Source organism: Amaranthus tricolor, chromosome 1 (assembly GCF_026212465.1).
Source record: "Amaranthus tricolor cultivar Red isolate AtriRed21 chromosome 1, ASM2621246v1, whole genome shotgun sequence".
Lineage (NCBI taxonomy): Eukaryota > Viridiplantae > Streptophyta > Magnoliopsida > Caryophyllales > Amaranthaceae > Amaranthus > Amaranthus tricolor.
Window position 1 is genome coordinate 4,771,263 of NC_080047.1, and position 27,707 is coordinate 4,798,969.

A 27,707-nucleotide genomic window follows, 5' to 3' on the forward strand; every position below is an offset into this window, starting at 1 on the left:
ACTAAAATGAAATTTATCTTTTTTTTTCTTTCTATTTTTGTGCTTTTAATCAAAAGTTGGTTTAATAATAGAGAAATTAATAAAAATTTGTATTACTCAATATGATGGAGTTTTAATATATTAATACTTAAATGAAATTCATCATTTTTTTCTTTTTATTTTCTGCTTTTTTATTTTTTCAATACCATATATTGTACAATTTTAATGGTACACGATATGATTATGAATTAATTAATACAAGTTGAGATTCTAGATAATCTGAATACACAAAGAAAAACAACATATTTATGTAAATGACTATTAAAATAATTTTATCTATTTATTATATAGTTGACTCAATGAGATTGTGTTGTTAGATGATAATAATGAAAAATTTGCAAAATAATAGTATTATATACATTTAATTATGAAAGTTTTATCATTATTAGAATGACATATACATGAAGTTTCATGAAATTTAATAATAATAATAATAATAATAATAATAATATTAAATTAATAATAATAATAATAATAATAATAATAATAATAATAATAATAATAATAATAATAATAATATTATTATTATTATTATTATTATTATTATTATTATTATTATTATTTAATAGCAATAGTTCACTTAATTGATAATATTCTTGAACATATGGCAAGCTTCTTGCAAATATCGTTCTACCTAGTAAATGATCATCATTTTTGAATTTGAAAAGGCTATAATATCGTCCCAAAACATCAACAATAACAAGCTTTTTTGTTATGACCATTCTTCATACTACTCTTTTCGTTACATAATTGTTGGCTTTGTATGGAATTTTATATGTACGAATAAAGAAATTTAAAGTATAATTTTACATGAGCATAAAAAAGTTAAAATGTATTTATAAATAATATTGTTAACTTCGTCACAATTTATAGAATTTTAATATTTTGAGCGACTATATTTTATACTCCTAAAATTTTATGAAATATATTGACAAATATAGAGATTCGAGTTATCTTTGTGTAAAAAGTCAATGTAAACAATAAAATGAAACGTATTAAGTATATGGAGGAAAAATTTGATAGAAAAGTGAGTAAGGTGAGCAAATATGTAAAATGACTATCTTTTTCATTGCCAAAAATTGATTACATCAATGGGTATTTATAGTGATTAAGTCTTACTTTTTCTAGCAAATTCTATTATAATATCTTAGATGTTTTTAATTTTTAATTATTTTTTCTTAGGAACTTCTATTATAATATTTTAGATATTTTTATTTTTTAATTCTTTAGTTTAGATACTTTTATGTTTAATATTTTTAAAATCCTAGATTTTTCTAGATTATTTTAATACTCCCCTTAATCTTAAAAATCTTAAACTCTGAGTTGTCTTCTGAATTCGATGAATCTATCAGTTGATATGGGTATTGTGAAAATGTTTTCGAGCTGCTCCCCTGTCTTGCAGAACTGTAGTTCGATCTCTTTCTTGTCTACCAACTCACGAATGTAATGATGTCGTATCTCCATGTGTTTTGATCTGCTACGAAACACTGGATTCTTCGTCATTGCTATTGTTGACATATTGTCGCAGAACATTGTAATTGGTGTTTCTTGCTTATGTTGTAGATCGATCAATATCTTTCTAAGTCGGACTGCTTCACATGCTACACTTGTTGCTACAATGTACTCTGAATCTGTTGATGATAAAGCTACTGTTGCTTGCTTTTTTTATGACCATGAGACCACCTTCGTTCCAAGCTAAAATATGTACCCGCTTGTGCTTTTTCTATCATCCACGCTTCCAGCCTAGTCACTATTCGTGTATCCTGTGAGCTTGAAATCTTCTTCAGTCTCGTACGTGATCCTATAGCTCTTCGTTCCCTTAATGTATTTGAGAATCCTCTTTGCTGCTATTAGATGATCCTTGCTCGGTTCACTCATAAACCTGGATACGATGCTGACAGCGTTGACTATATCTGGCCTTGTATGTGTGAGATAAATGAGAGAACCAACTAAGCTTCGATACATTCCTCCGTCGACTTTTTTTTGCCATCGTACTTTCATAACTTATCATTGATTGCCATTGGTGTAACCAGCGGTTTACACTTACTCATGTTGAATTTTTTGAGAAGGTCTTCTGAATACTTCTCTTGTGATAGAAATATTCTTTCTGGGCTTTGTTTGATTTGTATGCCAAGGAAGTATTTCATTGTACCAAGGTTTGTCATCTCGTACTCCTTCATTATAGCCTTTTTAAATTCTTCGATTATTGTTGAATGTGTGTCTGTATAGATTAGATCATCCACGTACAGGCATAAAATGAGAAAATTGTTACCTTGCGTCTTGATGTATAGTGAAGGTTCACTCGTACTCTTAATGAAACCGTGCTGGAGAATATAATTATCGATATTGTTGTTCCACGCTCGAGGTGCTTGTTTGAGTCCGTAGAGAGCTTTTCGAAGGCGGTATACTTTATCTTCTTGGCCTTTGATAACGTATCCCTGCGGTTGCTCGACGTACACTTCTTCATCGAGTTCTCCATTTAGAAATGCTGATTTGACATCGAGCTGAAAGACTGGTAGTTGATGTTGTGCTGCTAGTGCTAGGACTGTTCTGATTGTCTCCATGTGGACAACTGGTGCATATATTTCATTGAAGTCGATTTCCGGTTGTTGTGCATATCCTCTTGCAACAAGCCTTGCTTTGTACTTGTTGATGGAGCCATCATCATTATGCTTCATCTTATAGACCCACTTGAGTCCGATGACTTTCTTGTCTTGTGGCTTGTGTACAAGCTCCCATTTGTGATTCTTCTCGATCATTTTAATTTCTTCGTTCATTGCCTTGATTCATGTTGCTTCTTGTGGTGCTTCTTGAAATGTTTGTGGCTCACTAGAGAAGAGAGCCATCATTGCTTGGTCACAATGGTAATCTTGTAACCATGATGGTGGTTTCCGATCCCGTGTTGATTTTCGGGCTTCTTGATGTTGAGGAGTCGAGCATGATGTTTGGCTTCCTGAGCTTGGGGATGATCTTGTACTTCCAGGTGTGCTTGGACTCCAAGATGATGGGTTTGCTGGTTTGTATGCTCCGTCTTCTTCACTTGGATCTCTTGAGAGAGTATCTCCTTCACGAGCTTCAATTTCTTTTTTCTTTCACATTCATTCAGCTGCTTCGTCGAAAATTACGTCTCTTGAAATGATTAATTCTTTGAATTCGGGCTTGTAGAGGCGATATGCTTTTGTTTCATGACTGTATCCAATAAATATGCATTTTTCTCCCTTCTCATCGAGCTTTTCTCGATTCTCCTTCGGGATGTGGGCATAAGCTACGCACCCGAACACTTTGAGGTGCTATACTCTTGGCTTTCTCTTGTGTCAAGCTTCATATGGTGTTAAATCCTTAACTGCTTTTGTGGAAGATCTGTTGAGGATATATACTACCGTGTGAACAGCTTCGGCCCAGTATCTTTTAGGTAGATTTTTACCCTGCATGCTGCGGGCCATCTCCACTATAATACGATTTTTCCTTTTTGAGACTCCATTTTGTTGAGGTGTGCGTCTTGCTGTAAGTTCTCTTTTAATTGCATGAAGTGGGAAAATAAATTTATGATAGAAACAAATTTTACATTTGTTGTTCTCAAATTTAAGCATATTGCCTTTTTTTTAATTAATTGGCCTATACTTAATAAATTTCGTGCAAGCCCGGGAATATAGAAAACTTCATAAATTAATTTTGATAGCCATTTTTTGTTTTAAAGGCAATTGTCTCTTTTCCAGTGACATCTTCTTTTTTTACCATCGCCAAGTGTGATGTGTGTTGTAACATTTTCGTCAATAGTGACAAAATAATTTTAGTATCGCCAGTCAAAAGTAAATAATTATTATTTTCGGAATAGTTTGCTTCTTCTTTTTATCGGTACCAACAATCTTTTTCAAGGTGAGTGTGTTTTTTACCCCTCTTACATTTATAACGACAATCATTAGTATTGTGGTTAGTTTTCTTACATAATTTACAATAAGGGCCAGTTTGATTATTTACTCGACTCTTTTGATTTTTAAAATTTCCTCTCCCCTGTTACGATTATATGATGTTTCTCCTTTATCATAATTTTTGCCATGACCATTTTTATTTTCACTATTAGAAAATTTTAGTTTAGCTTGAAAAGTTTGTTCTAGTGGTTATTCGTTAAATCTTTTTAATCTATCTTGATATGCAAGTAGTGATCCCATTAGTTCGGTATACTTAATTGAGATAAATTTTTCTTATTAACCTCTTCTATTGTCGTGGCAATAATATTATATTTTTGTGGGAGACTCCTTAATATTTTTTGAATCACATCTTCATCTTCTATTTTTTATCACCAATCGATCCTATTTGATAGACGATATTAGTGACTCGGTCAAAGAATGAATGCAATATTTCATTTTCTGCTATTAGCAAATTATCAAATTCTCTCTATAGAGATTGGAGTTTAAAAAGAATTACCTCTCTTCGAAGCCTTTGTATTTTGTTTCCAGGATCCTCCAAGCCTCTGTAGCTGTGTTCGCGGGCAGGATCGTTGTAAGTATTGCCTCGTCGATGATATAATAGGGACAGGACATAGTTATCCCTTATCCTATTTTGTTTATATTGTTTTATTTTTGTTTCATCCCAATATCACTTTTTGGTGTCATCTTTGGGTGGTTGCTCATAACTTTCTTGTAATAATTCTCATAAATCTTGGGAGATAAACATTGACCTAATTTGCGTGGCGCATTGTTCATATTTTTCTCTTTTAAATGTGGGAACCCAATTAACTTGGGAATAATTAATGGTTGAGGTCATTTTTTTTTATTTTGTGGTTAGAGGTTTATTTTATTGTGGAGTATGAAAAATAGGTTGATGTGTTTAGGGTGTTTGGAGGTCTTGGGAGTAATTAATTGATTTATTTGGAGAGGAAGGTGAGCACATATGTAAAATGACTATCTTTTTCACTGCCAAAAATTGATTATATGAATGAGTATTTATAGTAATTAAGTCTTACTTTTTCTATTATAATATTATAGATTTTTTATTTTTTAATTACTTTTTTCTAGGAACTTCTATTATAATATCTTAAATTTTTTTATTGTTTAATTCTTTAGTTTAGATATTTTTATGTTTAACATTTTTAAAATCCTAGATTTTTCAAGATTATTTTAATTGTATATACTTAGGTCTCGTGAGGTCCTTCGCAAGCCATTTATACGTGAAATTAATATAATCCTTTTAATTAATAATGAGATTTTTTTAACATATCACTAATGAATTTGAGACTAATTAAACATATGCTTTTCGAACCGAAATGTGTCAATTTTTATGTTTGACGTGTTCATTTCAATTCATTGATGTTAATCTCCTCTAGTAGGAAACTTAAAAACCATATTTTTGTAGCATAAATAATTATATAAAATGATCTTATCGAAAAATTCACATAGGTTGAATAACTGATCTCATACATATTATGAGTCTCACCATGATACGGTCTTTTAACTTTTCTAGTGCAGAGTAAGAAGATGATCATTGACAAGTCAAATCTAAGGGCAACAAGATATATTTTTTTCTATTGTTATTTGGTTTGCTGATTCCACAAGATAATTAACATATCCATAATCAATTATTAATTATTATTAATTATTAATTAATAAACAAATTATTTTGCAATTAAAAATTCATTGAAGTGGTTGTGTTTGGAATAACTAGTTGGATCATTAAAGTCAAACATTCTCATCCTAGAAACCATCATTTAAAGTCAAACATTCTCATCCTAGAAGCCAGAAGGAGTTGCTATTTTGGACTTCAATAAAATAACATTTATTTTATGTTTTTGATAATATTAATTAATTTTTTAAAAGTAAATATTAAGAGAAGTCAAGAAGAAGATAGTAGTAGAGGTGATCGCCCACAAATTAGAATATTTATCAAACATATTTTAATTAATGAATAAAAAATCAACATTTAATCAATAATATTATGATGATTAGTATGAAACTATGAACCGGTAAATTGTTGGAAATGATACTCTCTAAGCTCCCACTATTTGACGTTTTGATCTTTCTAGAAGACAAGTTATAATTTTCTATTCCGGCATGAAAAATTGATCGACTTATACATATGTAGACTAAAAGCTACATTTTTTTTTTTTTATGGGAGACTAAAGTCTAAATGTATGTTTTAATATATATTTAGATTATTTTAATAAAATAAAAACATTGTTAATATCGCCCAATTTCCAAAATTTTGGATAGTAAAATGCATCTTTATTGTTCTTAGATACTTAATGTAAAAAAGTGAGTAACTTAAACAGATTTTATAAGTTAATACTATTGGAGGTTTCAAACTAAACATGACTTTATGGGATGACGAGAGCGTGCAAGAGGTACTTGCTTTGACGAGTAAGACATCGACTTGAACAAGAAAGGCAACAATGCATTGCAGAGTAGGAAAATTTGAAAAGAATATAAAAATTAATATAAAAAATTCAAAAAATAACCAATTTATAAATTTACTTTTCAAAATAAGTATTTTTTTCCCATAGCACAGGTTTGGGGTTGTTCGCTATTAGTAACAGCGAACAAAAAAACTTGGTTAAAAAAGTTAAGATCTGTGTTCGCTGTTAGTAACAGCAAACAACCCGAATCTATGCTCTAGGCAAAAAGTGTTTATTTTGAGAATTAAGTTTAGAAACTGCTTATTTTTTAAATTTTTAATATCAATTTGCTTATTCTTTTCAAATTTTCGCAGAATAGGAAGCTCGAAAGAGCAACAATGTAGGTAAAAGACATAAGCTCAAGGTAGAGGTTGATTGAAGGAGCAAAGAAGGCACTTAAACGAGGTTGAATTGAAACAACATGGGTGTCATGAATGAACGAGCACTAATATTATCGAACGAGTATGATGATCAAGGAAGAGGCGTCCGAGTCTGAGCAAGCTATGTAGACACAGTTGGTGTCATGCTTGGTTGTGCTCAAAGGCGAGAAAATTATTTTTAGACACCATTGAATATGTTTGTGACTGGTTAAGCGGCAAACATATAGTGTGTGTTTATGTGTTGTATTCATAATTGTTTATATTACTTACGAAAATATAATTTGATGAACATAAAGGTTTTCTATGAAACACAGTTCCTTGCCATGGACTAGTGTTTATTTTTTTTTCTTAATCCTCAAGCTTATTGAGCCCTATTCCACAATCAGATCAAGATAAAGGATTCTGAGTATTAAGAGGGCAAAATAAACAAAAGTTGAAGAATTGAAAGAGTGGAGTTGGCCATGCATTTTGATAGCTTATATTAAAACCATTGAGGCTTGTTGAAATCTTTAAAGAGGAAAATTGGATCAGATTACTAGAGATGAAAAGTATGTACACAAGACTCAAAAAAACTAAAAGCTTATAACAATGGCGAAATAGCAAAGACAAACAATAAAATGCAAAAACTTTTGTTAGCTTTTTTTTCAATAACTTTTGATTTATTAGATATCGTTTTCTCTAATAAACCTTTGACATTCAATACTTAGTTTTACCAAATATTTTCCAAAATAATTTATTTATTCAACTAGCTTAATAGCCAACAAAAAAACCAATACTTTCAGCAAATCAAACAAATAAACAAAAAAATCAACAACCAGCTAATAATCAATAACCAACGGCTAAATGACACCTTTAATAAAAACAACAGACAATGTGCACTGCTATTAGTCTTTTACAATGGTTTCAAAATCGAGCTACTAAATTGTTGCACTACATATCTAATTCGTACATTGCACAAGCTAACAAGGAGGCGATGCCAATAAACCTTCTAGCACCCTGTACTGTTATTCCGAATCGGACTAACATTAATCAACTAAATATTTCAATGTAAAAGATAATTAACTGGCAGCACAAGCTAACAAATACAATATTTACCCGGAAAATGTCAACTGATTCAGAATACAGGGGATGCAAAAACTAACTCTTAAATATTATACCAACTAATGCCATGAGTATATTGAAGTTCCACAATGAATCCGTTAGGGAATCGACAGCAAGGTTGCCTGTGGCATTCCAACTTCTTTGTACAAAGGGCACAGGAAGACTATAGTATTAAGTATCAACTCATGTGGAGAGTCGGGGCATAAAAAGATCAACCCCAGGTCCAAACAGCCAAATCCAGCGATAAGTACCAAGTTGCAATTATTATTGCAGATCCCAACTTCATTACGATGAAAGAGTGCAAAAAACTCTGTACAGTTTATAAGCTTGCACCATCTTCTTCCTTTAGAATTCTTTAAAAGCACGCTAGTGCAAAAGGCATCTTTCAAAACATAGAACGAGTCAAGCGCAATATTGGGAGAAACATGAAGGTGAGTTGGACTTCTAATTAGATGCCCAGCACAGAACTCAAATGGAGTCAGAATAGGGTATTTCATTCATGATGGCTCAGGATCTCCTTAATCCTAAAGAAAAAAGTGCCACAAATAAAAAGCAAGCATATTTGCAATGAAAAAAAAAGCTATTATGGAAAAGTAATGAACCAAGTCTGAATGGTTTGAGAATGAAAATCAACAACCGCTTGGCGTGTGAAGGTTCACACAGAAGCATAGTGTGGGAGGCATAGAGACCTGACTTTCCCCAACCAGTCACAAAACTTTAAGATTGACAATGAAGGATACAAGTGAGTTACTTGATGACAAAAAAGGATACAATTACATGCATCTAAAAGGATAAACAAATAGGACAGAGAAAAAGAATGAAGAAAGAAGGTTGGATAATATCTGAATTTAAAAGGTGGAACAATTTAAGGATTTACTAAGGCTTTGTTCTCTTTCAACTTATAATACTCCCTCCGAACCAATTTAGTTGTCCCATTTCCTTATTTGGCAAAGTCTTTTTAGTTGTCCCATTTCTATTTTTGTCAATCTTTTTTTACCTAAATATCCTTAGTTCACACAAGTAATTACGAATATACACTCATATACCTTACTTACCCAACTACCCTTCACTATTTACCCTTCACTACTTATTCTTTACTACTTACCCTTTTTAATGGATCCCACACCATCCTTAATAACCGTGCCCAAGCAAATGGGACATCTAAATTGGTTCGGAGGGAGTATAATATTCAGTAAAAACCAACTTTAATCAGTTTTAAAAAATTCAATCAGAAAAAAGCATTAATCAGTAAGATATCAACATTCAACAAGGAGAAATCCCTTACATTTATCTCCAGCTGGTTTACAATGTTGTTCATACAAAGAATGGTACTTGTCTGGAATAAAATTCTTGAATCTGTCACAGAGCAGCAGAAATATCACTCAGATTTAGCAAAAAAAACATTTGATCTGAAATTGGAATAGAGCATGAAGAGAAATACAGAGGCAAGTTGTACAGAGAGCATGAAATATGGGTGCATATCAGAATATCTGTAGCAATTTGGCATAGCATTTCTCAAATTTCCTGTATTCCATTCTTGTGTAAATAATTTTTTTATTTAATCAAACTAAAAGTTTTTGCTAGGCCTAAAAATAGTTCATAAAAGATATTTATTCAAGGTCATCAGTTATTGCATTCAACAGTTTATGATTAGTTGTATGTCGAAAATGATCCTCAATTTGAAAATTCAAATTCTGAAAAATGCTTATCCTGTTCTCTATTCATACTAGATGAGAGAAACATGGATTGAGAAAAGAAGCACTTTTGGTGATCGATATGAGCAGGAGATCTGGGTATATTCAAACTTGTGCCACATTTCAAAGCTAAACATAGGAGCTAAATGCGTCATTGGTCTAAATAAACAGTAGAAAGCATAAATATTTAATAAGCCGTAAAGCAGGAAGGCTTGGGAATTAAGACTTGGATTCAAAAAATGCCTAGGGCTTAGATGTTGAAGGGGAAGACATAGCCTACGTGGCTTTATCATAAAGGCATATGAGTCTTAGGAGGTCCAATGCCTTAAACTCTGGGGTGGCAGGTTTTAACTATCCAGATTCCATCCTAAGGCACTAGCAACGTTTTTATGTCCCTAAAGATGGAGATAGGGAGGTTCCATATCATTCTAAATTTTCGCTATGGGTGTAGGCATGGGTGTGGAGTGGGTGTGGTTTTGAGTGGGTGAGGGTGTGGGAGTCGGAGATCGCACACGACACGTGTAGGTGTAAGCAGTAGATATGTTGAGTGCTATGGTAACCTGGAAAGGATAATAAGCTGCCAATTTAAGGTTTGAATTACCTTTCAAGAAGAGGAAGTCGCTCTTGTCCAGAAAAGAGTTTTGCAATTGATTGCAAAACTAAACTTATTTTCATAGCTTTTGACTTCAGTGCCTTCATATAGCCAACAAATTCTCTGTACTCTGATGCATTAAGCTTCTGCTTGACCTGCAAGATTACGTAAAAGCCATTCAAATGAGGAATTTGACCCATCTGCCATCTTAGTTCCTACATTAAGTCTGTTTGTTAATGTTAGTCTCAGGATATTACCAATTCTTGCGGTTCAATTGCAAGTCATCACTAAAAATATTAAGGTAAAGATCCATCAAAGTTTAAAAAAAAATTTCCTGGGCTACTTTCAGCATAATGATACCGTCATTGATCCTCATCCTCCTATGTGGTCAATGCTTTTGAGTTTTGACATACATAAGGCAGATTGCCACCTCTCATTCCAGTATTCAAATCATAACGTCCAATAAAAGAAAAAGATTTTCTTGGGGAATGTTGGGGGGTGGGGGCAGGGGGGGGGGGGGGGGGGGAATCAAGTTCAATTGTTTTTCTGCTTAGCTTTCATGGTGGATACCATATTCCAGTGAGCAAACTTAAACCAGTAACAACTTGGTCAGTTGATACTAAAAGTATGCCCTCTTTCCACAAATCTCACATCTTTTGAGCACAAAAATTAATCTCTTTATCACTAATAAAGTTATAGTTGCGTACGTCCAACCCTCTAACTCCATGTAGATGGGAGCTACTTAATTACATTGGGGATAAAATGTTGTTTTTGTTTTGAGCATTCAAGAGTGTGAGCATACAGAGACAAGGGTGGATGATAAGAGGAAAATAAGAGGAAGAACCTACTATGAAAAAGATGTTAAATTAAAAGTGGAATATCGCCAAAAAAAAGGCGCTCACTTGTCAAACAGAGGATATGCATTCTCAATTCCAATATGGAAACACTGAAATATACTGCAACTGCAACAATGGCACAACAAAGACCTATTTGCACTTCCTGGATAATTATGGCTTCCTACATTTTACCTAAAACCATCTTAAACTACCTGCATCAGGACTTTATATTAAGTTGTGAAATGCACTTCATATTTTATCTTAGCCTGCAGGAATGCATATTTTTGCTTCAATGGCTCAGAACCACCCTTCAAAAACTTTGCATTTACATCTCTAGAACATTAGCTAAAGATACATCAAAGAGCTTTATGCAGATAATACCTGGGCTAAAAAATGATGTCCTTTAGCTTCTTCATTCTGATTAGATAAAGAGAGAGTACCCTGGTTTGCCTGGCTCGAATCTGTAGCTTGCCCAGTCATATTACAAGCAACCTCTACTGAAGAACTAGCAATGGGACTTTTCATTTTCTTCGTCCAACCAATTTGACATTTGTCATCTTCAATGTAATCATTTCTTAAAGAAGTTTCTTTCAATTTAACTTCTGTGAAACCAGAGCTAACCTTGCAGGGAATATTGTTGTTAGACATTGAATCAACAACTCTCTTTCTCTTAGAAGAACAATGTACAATCACTTCAGCATCAGATTTTCGGTTAGTACTTGTTAAATCAACTTTTTCAGAGCACTTGATTCTACTAGTCCCCCACTGTTGCAGCTTGATTTTGCTCCCAATTAACAGACTTGGTTTCTTCATTGCCACCGACTGCATTTGATTTTGGCACGCAAGGGACGATCTATTAGCAGGAAGAATTTCGCTTAAGAGACTATCACTTCGACCTTTTTCAGCAATGTTTGTAGCATTGCATCTGTCTTCGTCCACAGTCTACCAAAAATGAAGACATCACGATAAACATAATAAACAGCAAATAAATTGAAAAGTTAACTTTTTACTTCCTACAGAAGTTGAAACTTGAAAGATTACCAATTATGAAACATGCAAACTTACCACAAAATTGAATTTCTTCTCTGAATTGAAACTGTCATGAGAATGGGAGAGCCGTTCACAGCAAGCCTCTCCTAAAGAAGGAATTTAAGTGGCAAGAATTAAGCAACTACTTTTACATTATAAATTCCTAGTATGACCAGTGACTCAGCACTCAAGGTTCACTTTCCAACAATGATTAGGAATCAGGATGCATGGATATGAAATGGTATTAAGAATCATATGATCTAGGAAAAAATTGACATCAATAATCAAACATTTTTCTCGTCCACTGTGAAAAATCTTACCTTTATTATTAAACTTATACCTTGCATTAAAAGGTCAATATTAAAATTTTTTTACCCTTAATCAAAAAATTGTTAGTTTGTAATATTTCTGTTACCTAATTTAAACTGTTGTATACATCTGTTTTCCAATAAAAGAAACGCTTAACTTAAATATATGCCTATAGTTAAAAATCCATGCATAAGATAGCAGATTAAGAAATCATACTGCATTAAACAGGAGTGGAGTAGAACATGAGCAATTGATGATGATGACATCTTGTTCCGTGTAGGCGACCAACCCAGCCATTTTTAGAGAAAAGCTCTGCTATTGTTCCTAATAATACTGATTATGCTTTAAGATGTTTTCACATAACTGCAAGTTCACTGTTGCTTAAACAATTTTTATTACTAGTTACTTTGACTAGTAATAGTGAAGGTTTGGCTACGCTGCCACAAGAATATAAATTTAGAAGTCACCAAGGTTTTCAAGATCTCATCAATGTGAATACATAAAACGTCTTTTCTAGGCCAGTCTTCCTTTCTAGGAGTATATAATACAATACCTGCATTTTATAACAAAATATCATACTAGCTTTTCAATAACGTAAAGCTAACGTGTCCATAAAATGGTTCCAATTTGCAAATTTGACAGCTACAAGTCTATCCAATGCTTGTGGCCACAGATATATGTCCCAATTTTCAAATGTCACATTTTAAAAAAGCATATTTGTTGCTTGTGATTATTCATCACGACGTAGGAGACATGATTTAACTTACTGAAGAACACATAGCACTTTTGCTAGTTAAGTGAAGCAGTGAACATTTCAGAAGTTGAGAAAAAATGCAAAACAAGGCATACGCATAAATAACATTCGTGATTGTTTAAAAAACCCCACTAATTAGTGTAGATAACACAAAGAGCATTCACACAAAAAAAAAAACCAATAAACAATAATTTACCATTGTAAACAGATTCTACTGGTTCAGCCTTTACAGGATGATGATCTCCAGCACGAAAGAAACGGGTTAAGGAGTACACAACATCTCCAAATCTAGTATAACACTACAAGACCAAATTTTAGTTTCAGACGGTCAAAATTGAAGAATGTGGATAATTTATTACAGATTAAAATATGATTTCACATATTCACCTTAATATGAGGTTGTATCCAACGAGAAACCTGGGCTTGACGATGTGAAGAAGCAAACCTATTTAGAAAAGAATAATCATGTATTGAGCGTATGATACAACTGCGGTTCTGTATCGAAGCAAAATCATATCATGAATATATCATTACAGCAAATAAATGGTCTAAACTCTGAAGTTTTACGCAGTAAGGGAGAGCATCAGCCTCCTACCCATTACTTGTCTCATAAACTAACACATAAACATATGGCAAGAAAGCAAATACAGACAAGAGCACATTTATAGGGAAATATTACAGAGAAAACAGAAAAATGAAGTTACTCGGCATTCTCAAATGTGTGAACGTAGTTTCCTACATTCAATATTGGTATCTAGCTTAAGAGTAAAGTAATCAAGTGAGTGAACAACCACTTGAAAAAAATAATGAGTAATGACTGATAAGAAAATTATAGAGACTTATGCAAAGAAAAGCATCTTCCTTCACCATAACTCCATCCAACCCTTGGGATAGTGCAAGATAAAACCAAAACAGCAAAACCATAGCTTCTGACTGGGGGACCCCATGCCACTTAATCTGACATGTTGCTGCACCAAAGGCATCTTTTTCAGAGTCACAATCGCCTTGCACAGCACTAGTACCAACTTTTTATTGAAAAATGGAGTTATGAACACCACTACATACATTGGGTAACCCGTTTACACTCTTCAGTTGCAGCATAAACTTAAACATCATCAAGTGTCTACAAATAAGTTTGAACAAAGTTTAAGGACCCCCATCTAACCCTGGACGCTCCAATTAGTGTTTCTTACAATTGAAACACATTACCCACTAATACTAAAAGACCTCAACATGTCTCAATCCAACTACTGGATACCAATCCAAAAGCTCCTCAAATAAGCCATTTAATTTTTTTTCTCAAAACTCAAAAAGCCGCTGAGATACAAAGCATTAAATTCATCTTTATGCTGACCATTACAAACAGTATAACTCAATGTATCTCCTTTATTTTTAGCTGCAGATTATACTATGCAGAAAAAGCGTTAGAGCACAAGCAGCATTAGATCAAATTGCTCTTCAAGATAGGTTTTGAATCTAACGGTGAGGATTTCATATGTTCAGCTGCATGATTCATAAGTTTTTCTTATTGTTGAGTTTTTGCCACTATCCCCCATGTCTCTTCTAAAAGCTAAGTTAAATGCTTTACCGAAAGCCTCTAAAGCCCTATAGAAGATGAAGGCCTCAAAGTAAACCTCTCTATGCTGAAAAGAGTTCAAAGAGAAATTCAGAGTTTTGTGCAATTTAAAGTACGTCTGGTCACTTTAGAGGATGCTGCTATTGTGAAGACAAAAAAAAAAATCAAATTGGCAATCTATCCTAGAATTCTTTTCCCAACCCTTTCATCTCTGTTAAGACTTAGGAGTAAGTTGAATTTTAAGTTAACAAGAGTAACATAAGTTTTAGATTCTAGAAAAGGAATGAAGTAATTAAGAGTTGACTTGAATATTGGTGATTGAACAGAGTTATTTAGCTCTTCAACAGACAATCTATTGGTGCCTGTGGAAAGGAAGAAAGAAAAGATAATTGGGAAAGCTATATAATTTATGAAAGTGTTCAAAAGATGGTGTATAGCTGGGTCTGTGCTGCTTTGGCATGTCTTTCATTCATTCTGTGGATGTAATTGTATATTTAGTGAAGTGTGAAACAGAATCCTAATTTTTCATTCTCAGCCTTCACTTTGTACATGAATGCCAGTATGTGAGAAGCTGGAGCAATTACAAAAGTAAATTCTGCATCACTCTTTACATTCTATGACCAGTGTTTTAGTAGTTATTGTTCCTCCTGAAATACTTATTTCCAGCAAGTACGTAATCAGAAATCAGTGATATTCCTGGTTAAGCATTGTGATGACCTTTATTATTCAGTAGAAATGGTCAAAAAGAGATCTTCACCCCCCCAACCCTGCTCTCACTGCCGCCTGAATAACCACAGAAAAGGTTTTAGTAAGTAAATGAACGTGATAAGCAAATAAAAGAAGCTTCGATGTTGATGGCAAATTAACAACACTGCACAGCAGGCTATCATGCAAGGGCAGATAGAAATTGCTCTAATTCCTTTTAGAACATAACAGCCTTTGGTATTTTCATAAATGAAAAAGGGTGATTACCCCAGAAGATGAATAGCTTTACCTTTCATCGCAGAATATTATTGCTCCATAATCATGGCGATGACGAATGACACGCCCGACAGCCTGATTTACAGCTCGTGAAGCTTGTTGATCATACCACTCATCTCCAGTAAGTGACTGCAATTATATGTATTTAATCAACGAGAACAATATTGGTCGTTCAAAAGCAATCTTACATGCTGCTGCATTTACATACCTTATGAGCTGTAGTCTGGTCCTGTACATGCTCATCCAAAAATTCACGTTTAAGTCGGACCTGAAATTATACATTCATTGGTAGGACTTCAAAACCAGAAAAAAAGAGTAAATTATGAAAATTATTAGCCGATGAAAGGAGCTAAAATTTCAAGGGAAAAACAAAAAGGCACATTAAAGAAGTCACTCTGATGAGATCAATCATCAATTAAATGGTCTATGTTATCACTGGCCTAGGCCCATGCTTAGCAAGAGATGGCATCACAGCTAGTCACTCAAGCATCACATGAAGCAGCTTTGGAGTGAAATCAGATTAGAGGATAATGAAAATTACTTTGGGAGCTTGGAGTATGCTCGAAATAATCTAGATGAGAGCTTTAATCGTCATATCCTCTTGCTCATTCCATATTTTATTTCTTATATTTCATCACCAGTCACCACTATTACATTGCATATTAACATTACTTTTCCTTGCAGAAACTCTACTGCTACATTGTCCAGATCTCCCTCACAGCAGCTAATAACATGAAATCTCACCAGTGATGACCCCAGTTCATAAAAGTCAATAAATGTAAATATATATTTTTGCATCTGTTATTTTGTTCGGATTGACAATAATCTATGAACAAAATTAGAAGAAAGGCAAAGATTCGAATCTATTGTAGAGAATTTTATAAAATTCAACATGAAAGATAACTAAGAGATTAAACAATGGACATCTAGATTTGCGAAAAATTGATTACATGTTTCAAGCAACAAAAGTAACAGCTAAAGGTGTTCAAAAAAGACCCAACAACCCGAAATTTACCCCAGCTTGCAATTGAACCTGACTTTGACCCGACTTCAAAATGAATTTAACATAAAAACCAATATGGACACACGACCCGCAACATATAATCCGAATGAACACCTCTAGTAACAACATCCAACCTTGGGATCAGTCCTAGTTGCAAATGGCAATCCAGTAATAACCACGGCCCGGCCACACTGGTCAGCAAAATCCAACCCTTCACTGACCTGAAAATCATTAATGAACACATAAGAGACATCTTTGAAGATGCTATCTTTCATTTTCATTGGAAAGGTAAAAATATTAACAGAAAAAAGTCAAGCACATAGTTTGCAGACAGTAATCAGGATAAGAATGTTCTTTGAGCGTTTTTATCAAAGGCTTGAGGGTTTAAGATTTGAATTACTAGACACAAGGTAGAGACACCAATTGAAGGCTCACTTTCTCAATATAACCATTAATTACAAAATCCTTGTTATTAGTACTAGACCATAAATAACTAGAATGTTTCCTTGACTTTAGGATTCACAAGTATCACTGCCAATCAATTAACTAAATGGTTGGCAATGATGAAGCAAACTGATTATATGGCATAGTTTTAACCCTGAGGGAATCTGATTCTATAGTTTTTGGGGCAAAATCACCATTAGAAATTCGCCTAAATGCTGTCAGATGTGTCATGATTATTTCTCCTACAACTTAAGAAACAGGATAACCAACAGGCAAGACTATTTCATCAGTCAACATGGAGTATAATTAAATAAAACAAAAACAATGACAACATATAATTCTCGAACAATGATGTCGGCTACATGCATCAAACAAAAATAACTTATGAGACCATCTATCATAATATATATCCTTCGTCCTTACCATAAATAGCCAGTTAACTAGCCTCCCAGATTATACCACACAAAAAAATCCTAATTTTTTGTCGTTATTTTTCAATACTTCCAATTCTTAAAATAAGAATTATTGATCAAAACCGTATATTTGAATTCACTTTTAAAGTTAGAAATGGAAGAGGAATTTGCTATCAACAAGATTCACAGGCAGCTTATCCAGTCTAAATATATCTTCGATCTACATCGTCTCCTCACCTCAACTATTATTGGATCATCCTTCTCAAACCACGCAAACTTGTTTGCATGGTTGTGTAGTACACCTCATAAAGCATCTTATATAAAATACGAATTGGTGTATAATCAAGCAGAAAATTATTGTAGATAATATTCAATGAAATTCAAGAGAAATCGCTGATGCGGTGAATCCTTTAAGCACTGCACTGAACTCAAACAATTCTATTTCTGAGTTCGGTACCTTGCCACGACAAACAGCAAAAAATACTGCACCAGATGTAGATGGATCCTTCAACTTGGACATAAAATCCTGCAAAGTAGTGCTTAGCATCAGTTCCTAAGTAAGAATCATATTACAAGGTCGAACATTTGCTTAAATAAACAGCAAAGTTACCTCAATCGATGAAGAAAATAATGAAGATTGTCTAGGTTCAATCACAGGTTTTTTAAATTTGCAAATTCTTTCCCAGATAGTACTTTTGCTGGACATGTTTCCATGAGACTAGAACAAAAGGAAGTTCAAAAAGAGAAGATCATTTCAATCAAAAACAAACTCTAAGACAAAATTATCAAATTTCTCACATTGTCCTTCCAGCAATCGATACATTGTTCCATGGCATAGTATGATGGAAAGAATACAAGCAGTCCGTCAGGCACTATCCGAGCAAAATTCACTGCACAAATAAAAGAATACACAGTAAGAAATAAGACAAGAAAAAATAATTTAACAAGGTAGATTTTACAACAGCCCTCAGAAGTGCTATATTCCAATAAAACATCAGGAAGAAATACATGGAAAGGAGATGAAAGGAAGGCAAAAGAAAAATAATACATAACAGGCAAGTTTCGGGATAAAAGGTTTTGGGGAGCTGATGGAGGTGTTCATTTCCATGTTTGGATGATATAATGGAAAGAGGAATTGAAGGAAAGTATTTTCCTCTTTATATGTACAAAAGTGAAAAGAATAGAGAAAAATAAATAATATCAGGGGAGTTATGTTTTTCATAGGAAGAAAAATGTCCGCTGTTTCTTTAAAAAAAATATCATTAAATCAGCAACTAGGTATTCCTTCAAATGTAAATCACTTTCTAAAAATGCAGCTTAAGTCTTAAGACACGGTTATAGCAGATACATTATGGACTTCACAAACACATGATGCATATTTAAAATGTTCTTTTTGTTTAAACCAGGCATAAGCAATAAATAAAAAACACTTCAATTTCGTAGCTTTTGAGAACAATATCTCGTAAAGATAATTGCCGTGAGGGGTACAATTACAAATGCCTTATAAGAGGAAGCAGTTGCACCCCTATTCCCAGCATTTGAAAAACAGTTGCTGCATAATCACTTGTAGCATACCAATGGCATTGCCCAGATCTTGCTTGTATTCCAGAACATCACGATTACGATAAGATGAGTTGAGTGAAAAACCCGATGGGCCCACTGGCACTACTCCAGCCCAGATCTGATTCGAAGAAATGACATGAGGATTTTCTAAACGTATAGGAAATTCCCTGGGATGGAAAGAAATAACTAAAGTTTTGGTAAGAGAGCCACAGAAATTCAAGTTAAATGTGATGCAAGAAAATAGCAATACCAACTTACAACTTTAATTCATATGCAAATGAATCCATTGGAGATAATGTTCCGGACGTTAAAATAATAGAACCGACGCACTTTTTGGAGAAGTCGTCCATGCCTATTCCTGGATTAAAGCACCACCAACTGAGTGTCCTAGACATAGACCCCTTACCTGAACCATAAAACAAGTAAAAACTACTTTCAGTAAGACACCATTTTAGCCAAAAAAAAAAACAGAACAAGTAAATTAGAATAAACTGGCAAGAAATAGATTGTGGAGCTACAGCCAACACACTACACGCAGTGAAACAATCACTAACATGTCATTAATCGTTTTGACAGTAGAGTCAAGATGCTGTCGGACAACAGCCATCTGGAGACAGGGTCTTTGTCAGACATGGAAGCCACACAGAGACATCAGCCTAATGAGTGATTAATATCCCATATATATTTTTCTCAGTCTAGATTTTGCGCAGACAAAAAAGGTTCAAATCTTTACTAAACAGAATTTAAACACTAGCGGACAAAGTCCTATAAAGGAATTTTGCATCCAATATAATTCTTCACAAGATAGACACGACCAGGAAAAACCTTGAGATCAGAGTCTTCAGAATTTTGCATATTAGGAATTCGCCATACACTACCTCTAAAAGCATTAGAATCAGCCGTCAAACGCTCTTGAACATGTACCTGCAATTCACTCAAAAGATATAGGACTAGTCAGACATCCCTTCTAATAAGAACAAGTAAACAGCATATCATTTGATGCACAGTGGCAGAGCTTACACGATAATACTTTGCATGAGAAGTGTCTCCATCTCTAAAGATCATTTTTAGAATATCACCCATGTTCTCCAACCTGCAGGAGGTTCCATGCGACGCTTTACTTTCCACACCATTGGCATCTACAGCATAGACAAGGACATTGAAACAACAAAAGACACTGAATCTCACTGTAGCAACAAATAACAAGAACAAGCAAACATAAATTCTCCCAAATAAAATTATATACAGACTCAAGCAAAACCAATTTTCAATAACTCAGCCTATCTTAACACATCAGAATCCTGATTTACCTTCTTCAAGAAGAAGAACAGCTTCCTCAATGATTCCTGTGAGCATGCTTGCAGTTGCACTTGTGACATTCAAATCAGAAAGTAATTCATACATGTAAGGACCAGGTCTAGTGAATCCAAGCTCCTTGGACTCAATTGGCACTTCAGCAATTCTTTTCTCAAGCTTCAGTAAAAGAGCTATAATAAATAGAAGGTGAGTGTATCAGCGTTGCAGATCTCAGAAAAAGCCGTTTAGAACTTCAATATACTACATAATGAACATTATGTCAAGAAAAGCACAAAATTCAGGTCAGAACAAACATTGACAAAAATCAGTATCAGTCTAATAAATGTAATACCTCTAAGTATAGCAAAATTGTCAGGATTGGAGCTCTTATCACTCGATTTCTCCAAGTCTCTTCTTTTAATAGAAATGTCAATGCAGTTCTTTGCTTCAGAAATGCAGGCAGACAACAATGTACTAGGCAAGTCAAATGAGGCTGCATCTGCACAAATGCTTTCCTGCGATTTTATGACAGTCAAAAATCTTTAACTCATCTAAAACTTGAAAAAAATTGCAAGTGGTACCACACCTCGAAAAAATTATTTTCCACTCAACCTAAAAAATGAGCCAGCAAATGTTAGCCATCCAACTTAACAATTATATATGAATCAAACAGTTATATAGATTGATCAGCAACGGGCTGATATATCTTGTAAGGATGCAGCACATACTCAGATTGTGAAACAAAACCTTACGAGCAGCCGAATAGGAGAAAGCTTTTGGTAATAAGTATTTAGTACTAGTAAGTTGTTTAAAAATATATATGTGAAAATTTTTCTTACCAAATTATGAGCTTCATCAAATATCAGTATACTGCTGAACCACTCTATTCCGATTTTATCTTTGAAGGCACGATCAATAAGATAATTGTAAGGAGCGAACAATATGTCTGCAGATTTGATCAGCTCACGTGATACATAGTATGGACACCTAAACAAAAAAAACCAGCCACTACTATAAACAATAGCATGCTAACAAATGTCATTAAGCTGCTCATCATAACAATATACAGGGGAGTGAGAGAAAGAGAGAGAGAGTGTGTATGTGTGTGTGTAATATTGGTATAAACACCTACGGTCCACAGCTTTCCCCAATTTTGACCAAATCTTCAATGTCAATAGGTTCATCTCCAATGTGAGGGTTGCTTTTGACGAATTCTGTCAAAGAGAGAAGTGGAGCACAAATTTTCAGGTTTAAAAAACTCGCAATTAAGAACATCAAAAATATAAGATTTTAAGAACAGACAAGCATGTACAAGTCTAACATTAAAAAAACAATCTTCTTAATGCACGTTGTGGTCCCACTTTTACAGTTGTTGAAAGTTGAAACACCAACATATCAGCGAATACACTCAGCAAACTGGTAAAAGATGACTCAAATGAGAAAGATATTGGCATAAGTAGAAGGTCCTACAGCATGTGCAGATAAGATTTATTAGTCCAGCAAATATATATCACTTGATTTTATTTAATGTACTAGAATGCGAGCTTTTATAAGGCCAAATCACTAAGTATCGAGAATTTCTCGGGGATAACAGCCCATTTAATGCTTTCACGCACTTGGCCCTCCGAGTAGAAATAGGGAAACGGTCAAAAGGCTACGGGTATAAGTTTTCTTTAGGTAGATAGAAGAGTAAGTAAGCTCAAATAAGCAAAACACTTATACCCCGAGAATCTCACAAGCATTCAATTCGTAGTTACAAATCCTATAACAACGTTAATGGTGGGGCTCTATGGGGGGAGGCACCAAGAAAAGGTGTTAATGACGACACTATAAAATGTTAAACGTCTATTGATCCATAAATTCCATAAAAGTTCTAATAAACACAGTTGTACATTTTAAAATTTTAGTTATGCCAACCAAACAAGCACAACTAAAATTTTAAGCTAACCAACCAATCCAGGTTATCAAGAGAAATAGCATATTGCTAAGAGTAATCTTTCTATCATCATATTATGAAAATCAACCGTTTTTTAGACACAATAATGATAGACTAAAAACTCTATTTTCGCAAACTATGGTCGTTAGCACATTCATTGAACAAATTATTTCAGGATGGTACCATGAGATATTGAGATGTCCCTATTAAACCAGTACCACTACTAGATACCTGAACAAAATTTGATCAAATATAAGAAACTGAAACAACGAGAAACGTTAATTTTAGAGATTTGGATTCATAGGAAACGTATGTACTATTTTATTTTACAACAAACAATGAAATGAGCAAAAAAGGTTAAGAAAAAGAAAAGAAAAGAAAAGAAAATAAGAGCTTATGGAATTATAAATGGTTTTGGGCTTTAAAAAAATCATTTGGGGAATGTAGCTTTGGAAATGTTAATCTAGAGTTTCGGAAATGAAGTTTCAATACAGGATTCAGTGGGTAGTTTCGGTTTCTGGTAACTATGTCCCAATGCCATCAAGTGACTCACACTAGAGCGGGTTTTGGAGAAATTTAATCTTTGCAACCTACCCTAGTTGGTGATAACAAAGAGGTTTTTCAAATTCACCCTTGGTAGCAAATATCATCTCGGACTTCACAAAAATAAGAAGTGCACATGTCATTTTAATATAATTCAATGTAGTCTGAAATAAATCTTTGGCCCCATACACAAATGACGACCCTAAATCAAAGAATATTATTGTTAGAAGAAGTGAATAGCTTCAAAGTCAAAGGTGACCAATACCTGTTCAAAATAACATCTTATTGAGATTTATTGTACCTAAAAAACTCATGAACCATAGTTTTTTTCATGCAAGATATGGCAACGCGATGAACATTTATATGAATTTTGATTGGTGTTTTAGTTCAATTCTAATCATGACACTTTTTTGTTTCAATATTAAATAATACATCGTACCCTGTAAATAGCATAAAATTATGCTTAAATATCCACAAAAACCATTTGAAAGGAAAAGAATGAATTGGAGTAGGAAAGAATAGAGATACAACTACTACTTCCTTAAATAGTTCTCCACTACAAGGCCCATATTTTTGCCTCTTCACCCACTAGTCATCACAACACTTGTATCTTTCCTAATAATAATGTCCTTTAAACTACGTCTTAAAAATATCAAAAGATGCTATCATGCATATAACCTCACTTTCCAAAGTCAACTAAAAAGGAATTCATTTCACATGAAAATGCAACAAAATAACCAAAATCACAAGGAAAATCCATGATGATTGGGCTCAAGGAGAGCATAGTGGAATTTTAAACACATATGTCGTGAATTTATGGGGACAATATCTAAGCACAACGTAACTGAACCAGGTGGTCATAAGCCTTGTGAATGCAGGATGGGAATAAAGATAACAATTTAATTACTCAACAACGGCAAATATATCCAATGAGAATGAATAAATTATAATAAGATCAGTTTGAACTCTTTGAATAGTTGAACTTCGATTAATCATCACAATTCAATTGCCTAAGAAACCATCATTGATCCCAATTAATACATTTTTGTCAAAAACAAATCGATTTATTATAGTATAAGAATGCTAGGTTTATCCTTATTGGATCACTAATATTCGTGTTCCACCAGGCTAAAATGAATTTCCAAAAAAATATATTCACTTGTTGTTTGGTAGAAATAGTATGCCAAGGACACACAACTACTCAAAAGTACATCCTAACTAACTACAAAAAATAGATTATGAGAGGTAGAACCAAAGTGCATTATTTGTTGAATGAATTACTTTCTTTGCATGATTTCTCATGCTCATTCAGAACAAAGATGAAAGTTTTGGAGCTGCAAAACAATTCAATCTCTTCCTCTAGTTTCAAGATTTATTCCTTTACGAAAAATGTGGCAACTAATTAAAACTGAAATAAAAAATAGTAAATACAAACATAATTCGCCAGTTAATTTGCTTTTTGAATTCACGATTCGCTCAAAATTACCCTATAATATCCCAAAATCGAGCATAATTCACTTTTTTATTCGTATGGAAATTAGTGAATCATGTGACAAAGCTAATGATTACCTGTCGTAAGCTTATGATGCTTACAGTAGTGCTTGCTTCTTCTGTTCCGAACATAATTGCATGCATTGGTTTGTGCTTTCCCTCGAAGCAATTTGACCTTATCGTGAATACAAAGTTGCTCTCGAGATCCCATAACAATCATTTTGGGCCTGCGCCATCAACCAAGAGTCCACAACAAACACATAGAAATCAAACAAGCCAACATCAAAAAAATCCTTTGATAATGCAGCTTAACACAATCAACTGCTTCAAACATTTTAACTATAAGTATCAAATTTACAAGTCCTTGTACGACCCCCACATAACCAAAAAAAGATTGTGCACTTGATAATTGACAATTATATAGGAAATGTTACAAATTAATCAACATTCATTTAAAATCACCCTTCTTTGATGATCGAGACCAAATGCCTAATACATTCAACCAGAACATCGATGAAAGCTCATCTAATCAAACATTGAAATCAGCAAGTGAAAGAATACCTGTAAACAAATTACTACAAATTCTTCCCAATAATAATATTAGGTATGCAATTTGTAAATTTACCTGTAATTGGTTTTCTTCAATTCCTGAACAACCTGTCGAAGCTGACTATGAGTTCGAGAAGTATAAACAATTTTCGGCAGCATAGAGCCACCAGACTGCGATGAAATGACGTCATTGTCCGAAGAACTTCTTTTCTTCGGTATTTGACCAGTGGAAAAAGGACCTAAACTTGCCCTGTAAGCCAATGTAGCACACAGAAGACACAATGTTTTCCCAGTTCCTGTGGGACTTTCCAATAATGCATTGTTTTTCTGTCAATTCAATCAAATCATCCAAATGAATCGCTGTTTATGATTCATTCATCCATAAGAAACAAATGTATAGAAATACAAAATTGATAAACTGCATTAAATTTGAAAAAGATCCCGAACTTGTGAATAGAAAAAGAAAATACACAATTATTTGAGCAATTATTTATAAAATCAACAATAAAATTATTAGAAATTTACAAACATACTTCTTGAAGAGCTTGAATGACTTTATCCATATAAACGATCTGAGAGTCGTAGGCATCGTAGGGGAAATCTACACTGATTCCTCTGATGGTGTAAATCGGCATTGCAATTGAATGGAAATACTTACATATCAGAGAAATTCATATGGTAATTTCAGGGAATTCGTAAACCCTAGAAATTGGGGGCGATGGGGTTGCTATTAGCATTTAGTAATTTTTAAGAGTATATTTATAAGAAGTTTAAGATTTCCCGCCATTTGTTCATGTTTTAGACCCCCCCGCGTCAGGGATGTGTTTATGGGCAAGAATTCCGTCAATCCAACATGTGCGGCCCGTTAATAAAGTCGATTTGGACGGTCTCTATTATGAGAATTTTAGAAGAATTTGAGCGAAAAAATAAAAAAAATTAAGCAAATAAGCGAAATTCTAAACTTTTCCCAAAAGTAAGCGTCCGAACTCCAAAGCTGTGCTTTGAAGCTGTTCGCAGTTACTAACTGCGAACAGCTATAAAAGACAAAATAGCTGTTCGCAGTTAGTAACTGCGAACAGTTCAAAAAACACAAAATAGTTGTTCGCAGTTAGAATGCGAACAGCAAAAAGACAAAATAGTTGTTCGCAGTTACTAACTGCGAACACAAAAAAAAATAAAAATAAAAAATAAAAAAAAAAAAATTTTTTTTTTCTGTTCGCAGTTAGTAACTGCGAATAGCTATTTTGTCTTTTTTTGACCTGTTCGCAGTTATTAACTGCGAACAGCTCCAAAGCACAGCTTTGGGGTTCGGACGCTTACTTTTGGGAAAAGTTTAGAATTTCGCTTATTTGCTTAATTTTTTTTATTTTTTCGCTCAAATTTTTCTAAAATTCTCATTATGATACCAAGTCAATCAGCTCAATAAGCAATCATAAATAAAAATTATTACGCAAATTATTGTATAAGACGGTCTCACCGTGAGATATACCTCATACTTAGTTTATGAGCTTCTTGTTTTGAGATTGTCTTACCTTGAGACGATCTCATACAAAACAGGCTGAAATTATTAATATGACAAAAATCGAAAAAAATGTGTAAATGTGTTTAATGCAAAAACAAAAAAAATAGTCATGCATTAAAATAGATAATTGCTATCAAACTTTTTTTCAAAATCAAATTGAATAAAAAATACTCCTACAAGGAAAGAACCGGTTATGCATTAATATAGGTAATTGATTCAAACATATTCTTTCAAAATCAAATCTAAACTATAATCATCATCATCATCCTACCCAGTATATTCCAATCATAGAAAACTAAGGCGAGGGTCTGGGGAGGGAAAGACGGCGGCAACTCATACCCATAAAGGAAAGCGCGGCCAAAGGTGTCCCCCGGCTCGAGGAAGATAAAGAAACGTAATAACACGTAAAAGATAACTTAAAGGCCTATAAAAATAAAAGAAGGATCACTACAAAAAGGAAACGATCAAAGCAAGAGGTTAAGGACACTAAAAGGTAAACTAAGAGGTCATCAGTAATCTAAGACATGGATATGGCGTGATTGGCGTCTCCAACTGCTCCTATCCCTAATTAGTTTCGCGGAGAGGTTAAACTCATGCAAGTCAACTTTTATTTGCTCATCCCAAGTTCTCCTGGGTCTTCCTCCACTCCTCTTACCCTCTACTATAATGCTTTCTACCCTCCTCACAGGAGTGTCAAAGGTCTTTCTCTGCACATGACCAAACCACCTCAATCTATGCATTTTTCCAACTATAGGGGCTACCCCTAATTTGTCCCTAAGCTCTTGGTTCTTTATTCGATCCATCAATGTGTGCCCACACATCCACCTCAGCAAATGCATCTATGTAACTTCCATCTTATTTTTGAAAATCTTCTTTACAGGCCAACATTAGGTCCCATATAGCAGAACAGGTCTGATTGTCGTCCGGTAGAATTTTCCTTTTAGCTTGCTTGGGAATTTCCTATCACATAACACTTCGGTGGCTGCTCCCCATTTAAGCCAACCCGCCTGTATACGGTGATTTGCATCCCCGTCAATCTCCCCATCCCTTTGAATGATCGATCCCAAATACTTGTACTTGATAGTACTCTTAACAACAGTTCCATCTATGGACACCTCTGATTCACTTACCAATGATGTCCCACTAAAATCACATTGCAGATACTCGGTCTTCGTATGGCTAATGCGCAAACCTTTACCTTCTAAAGCTTCCCTCCACTCATCTAATTTTTCACTAACCCCCTCTCTAGTTTCTACTACCAACACTAT

The 27,707-nt window shown here is 33.9% G+C and overlaps 1 protein-coding gene across 8 annotated transcripts; it reads right to left on the reverse strand.

Moving 5' to 3' along the window:
* Positions 1-8,291: 8,291 nt before the first annotated feature.
* Positions 8,292-25,740, reverse strand: LOC130814060 (regulator of telomere elongation helicase 1 homolog). Of its 8 annotated transcripts, XM_057680056.1 has the most exons (24): positions 25,451-25,740; positions 24,994-25,244; positions 24,447-24,595; positions 21,531-21,612; positions 21,238-21,385; positions 20,751-20,913; positions 20,413-20,589; positions 20,123-20,241; positions 19,981-20,026; positions 19,361-19,508; positions 19,115-19,269; positions 18,338-18,429; positions 18,150-18,257; positions 17,997-18,065; positions 16,817-16,903; positions 15,888-15,947; positions 15,693-15,808; positions 13,510-13,567; positions 13,319-13,421; positions 12,096-12,166; positions 11,412-11,972; positions 10,204-10,349; positions 9,194-9,264; positions 8,292-8,432 (listed from the first exon to the last, which is right to left on the reverse strand). In XM_057680056.1, coding segments are annotated over exons 1-24 (3,084 nt in total). In that variant the 5' UTR covers positions 25,553-25,740; the 3' UTR covers positions 8,292-8,430. The 8 variants fall into 8 exon arrangements, 5 of the variants coding, with proteins under 5 accessions (XP_057536039.1, XP_057536046.1, XP_057536053.1 ...); XM_057680063.1 differs by lacking the exon at positions 25,451-25,740 and having other exon boundaries at positions 21,527-21,612; positions 24,994-25,132; XM_057680070.1 differs by lacking the exons at positions 24,447-24,595; positions 24,994-25,244; positions 25,451-25,740 and adding an exon at positions 21,720-21,810 and having other exon boundaries at positions 21,527-21,612.
* Between the last annotated feature and the right edge of the window lie 1,967 nt (positions 25,741-27,707).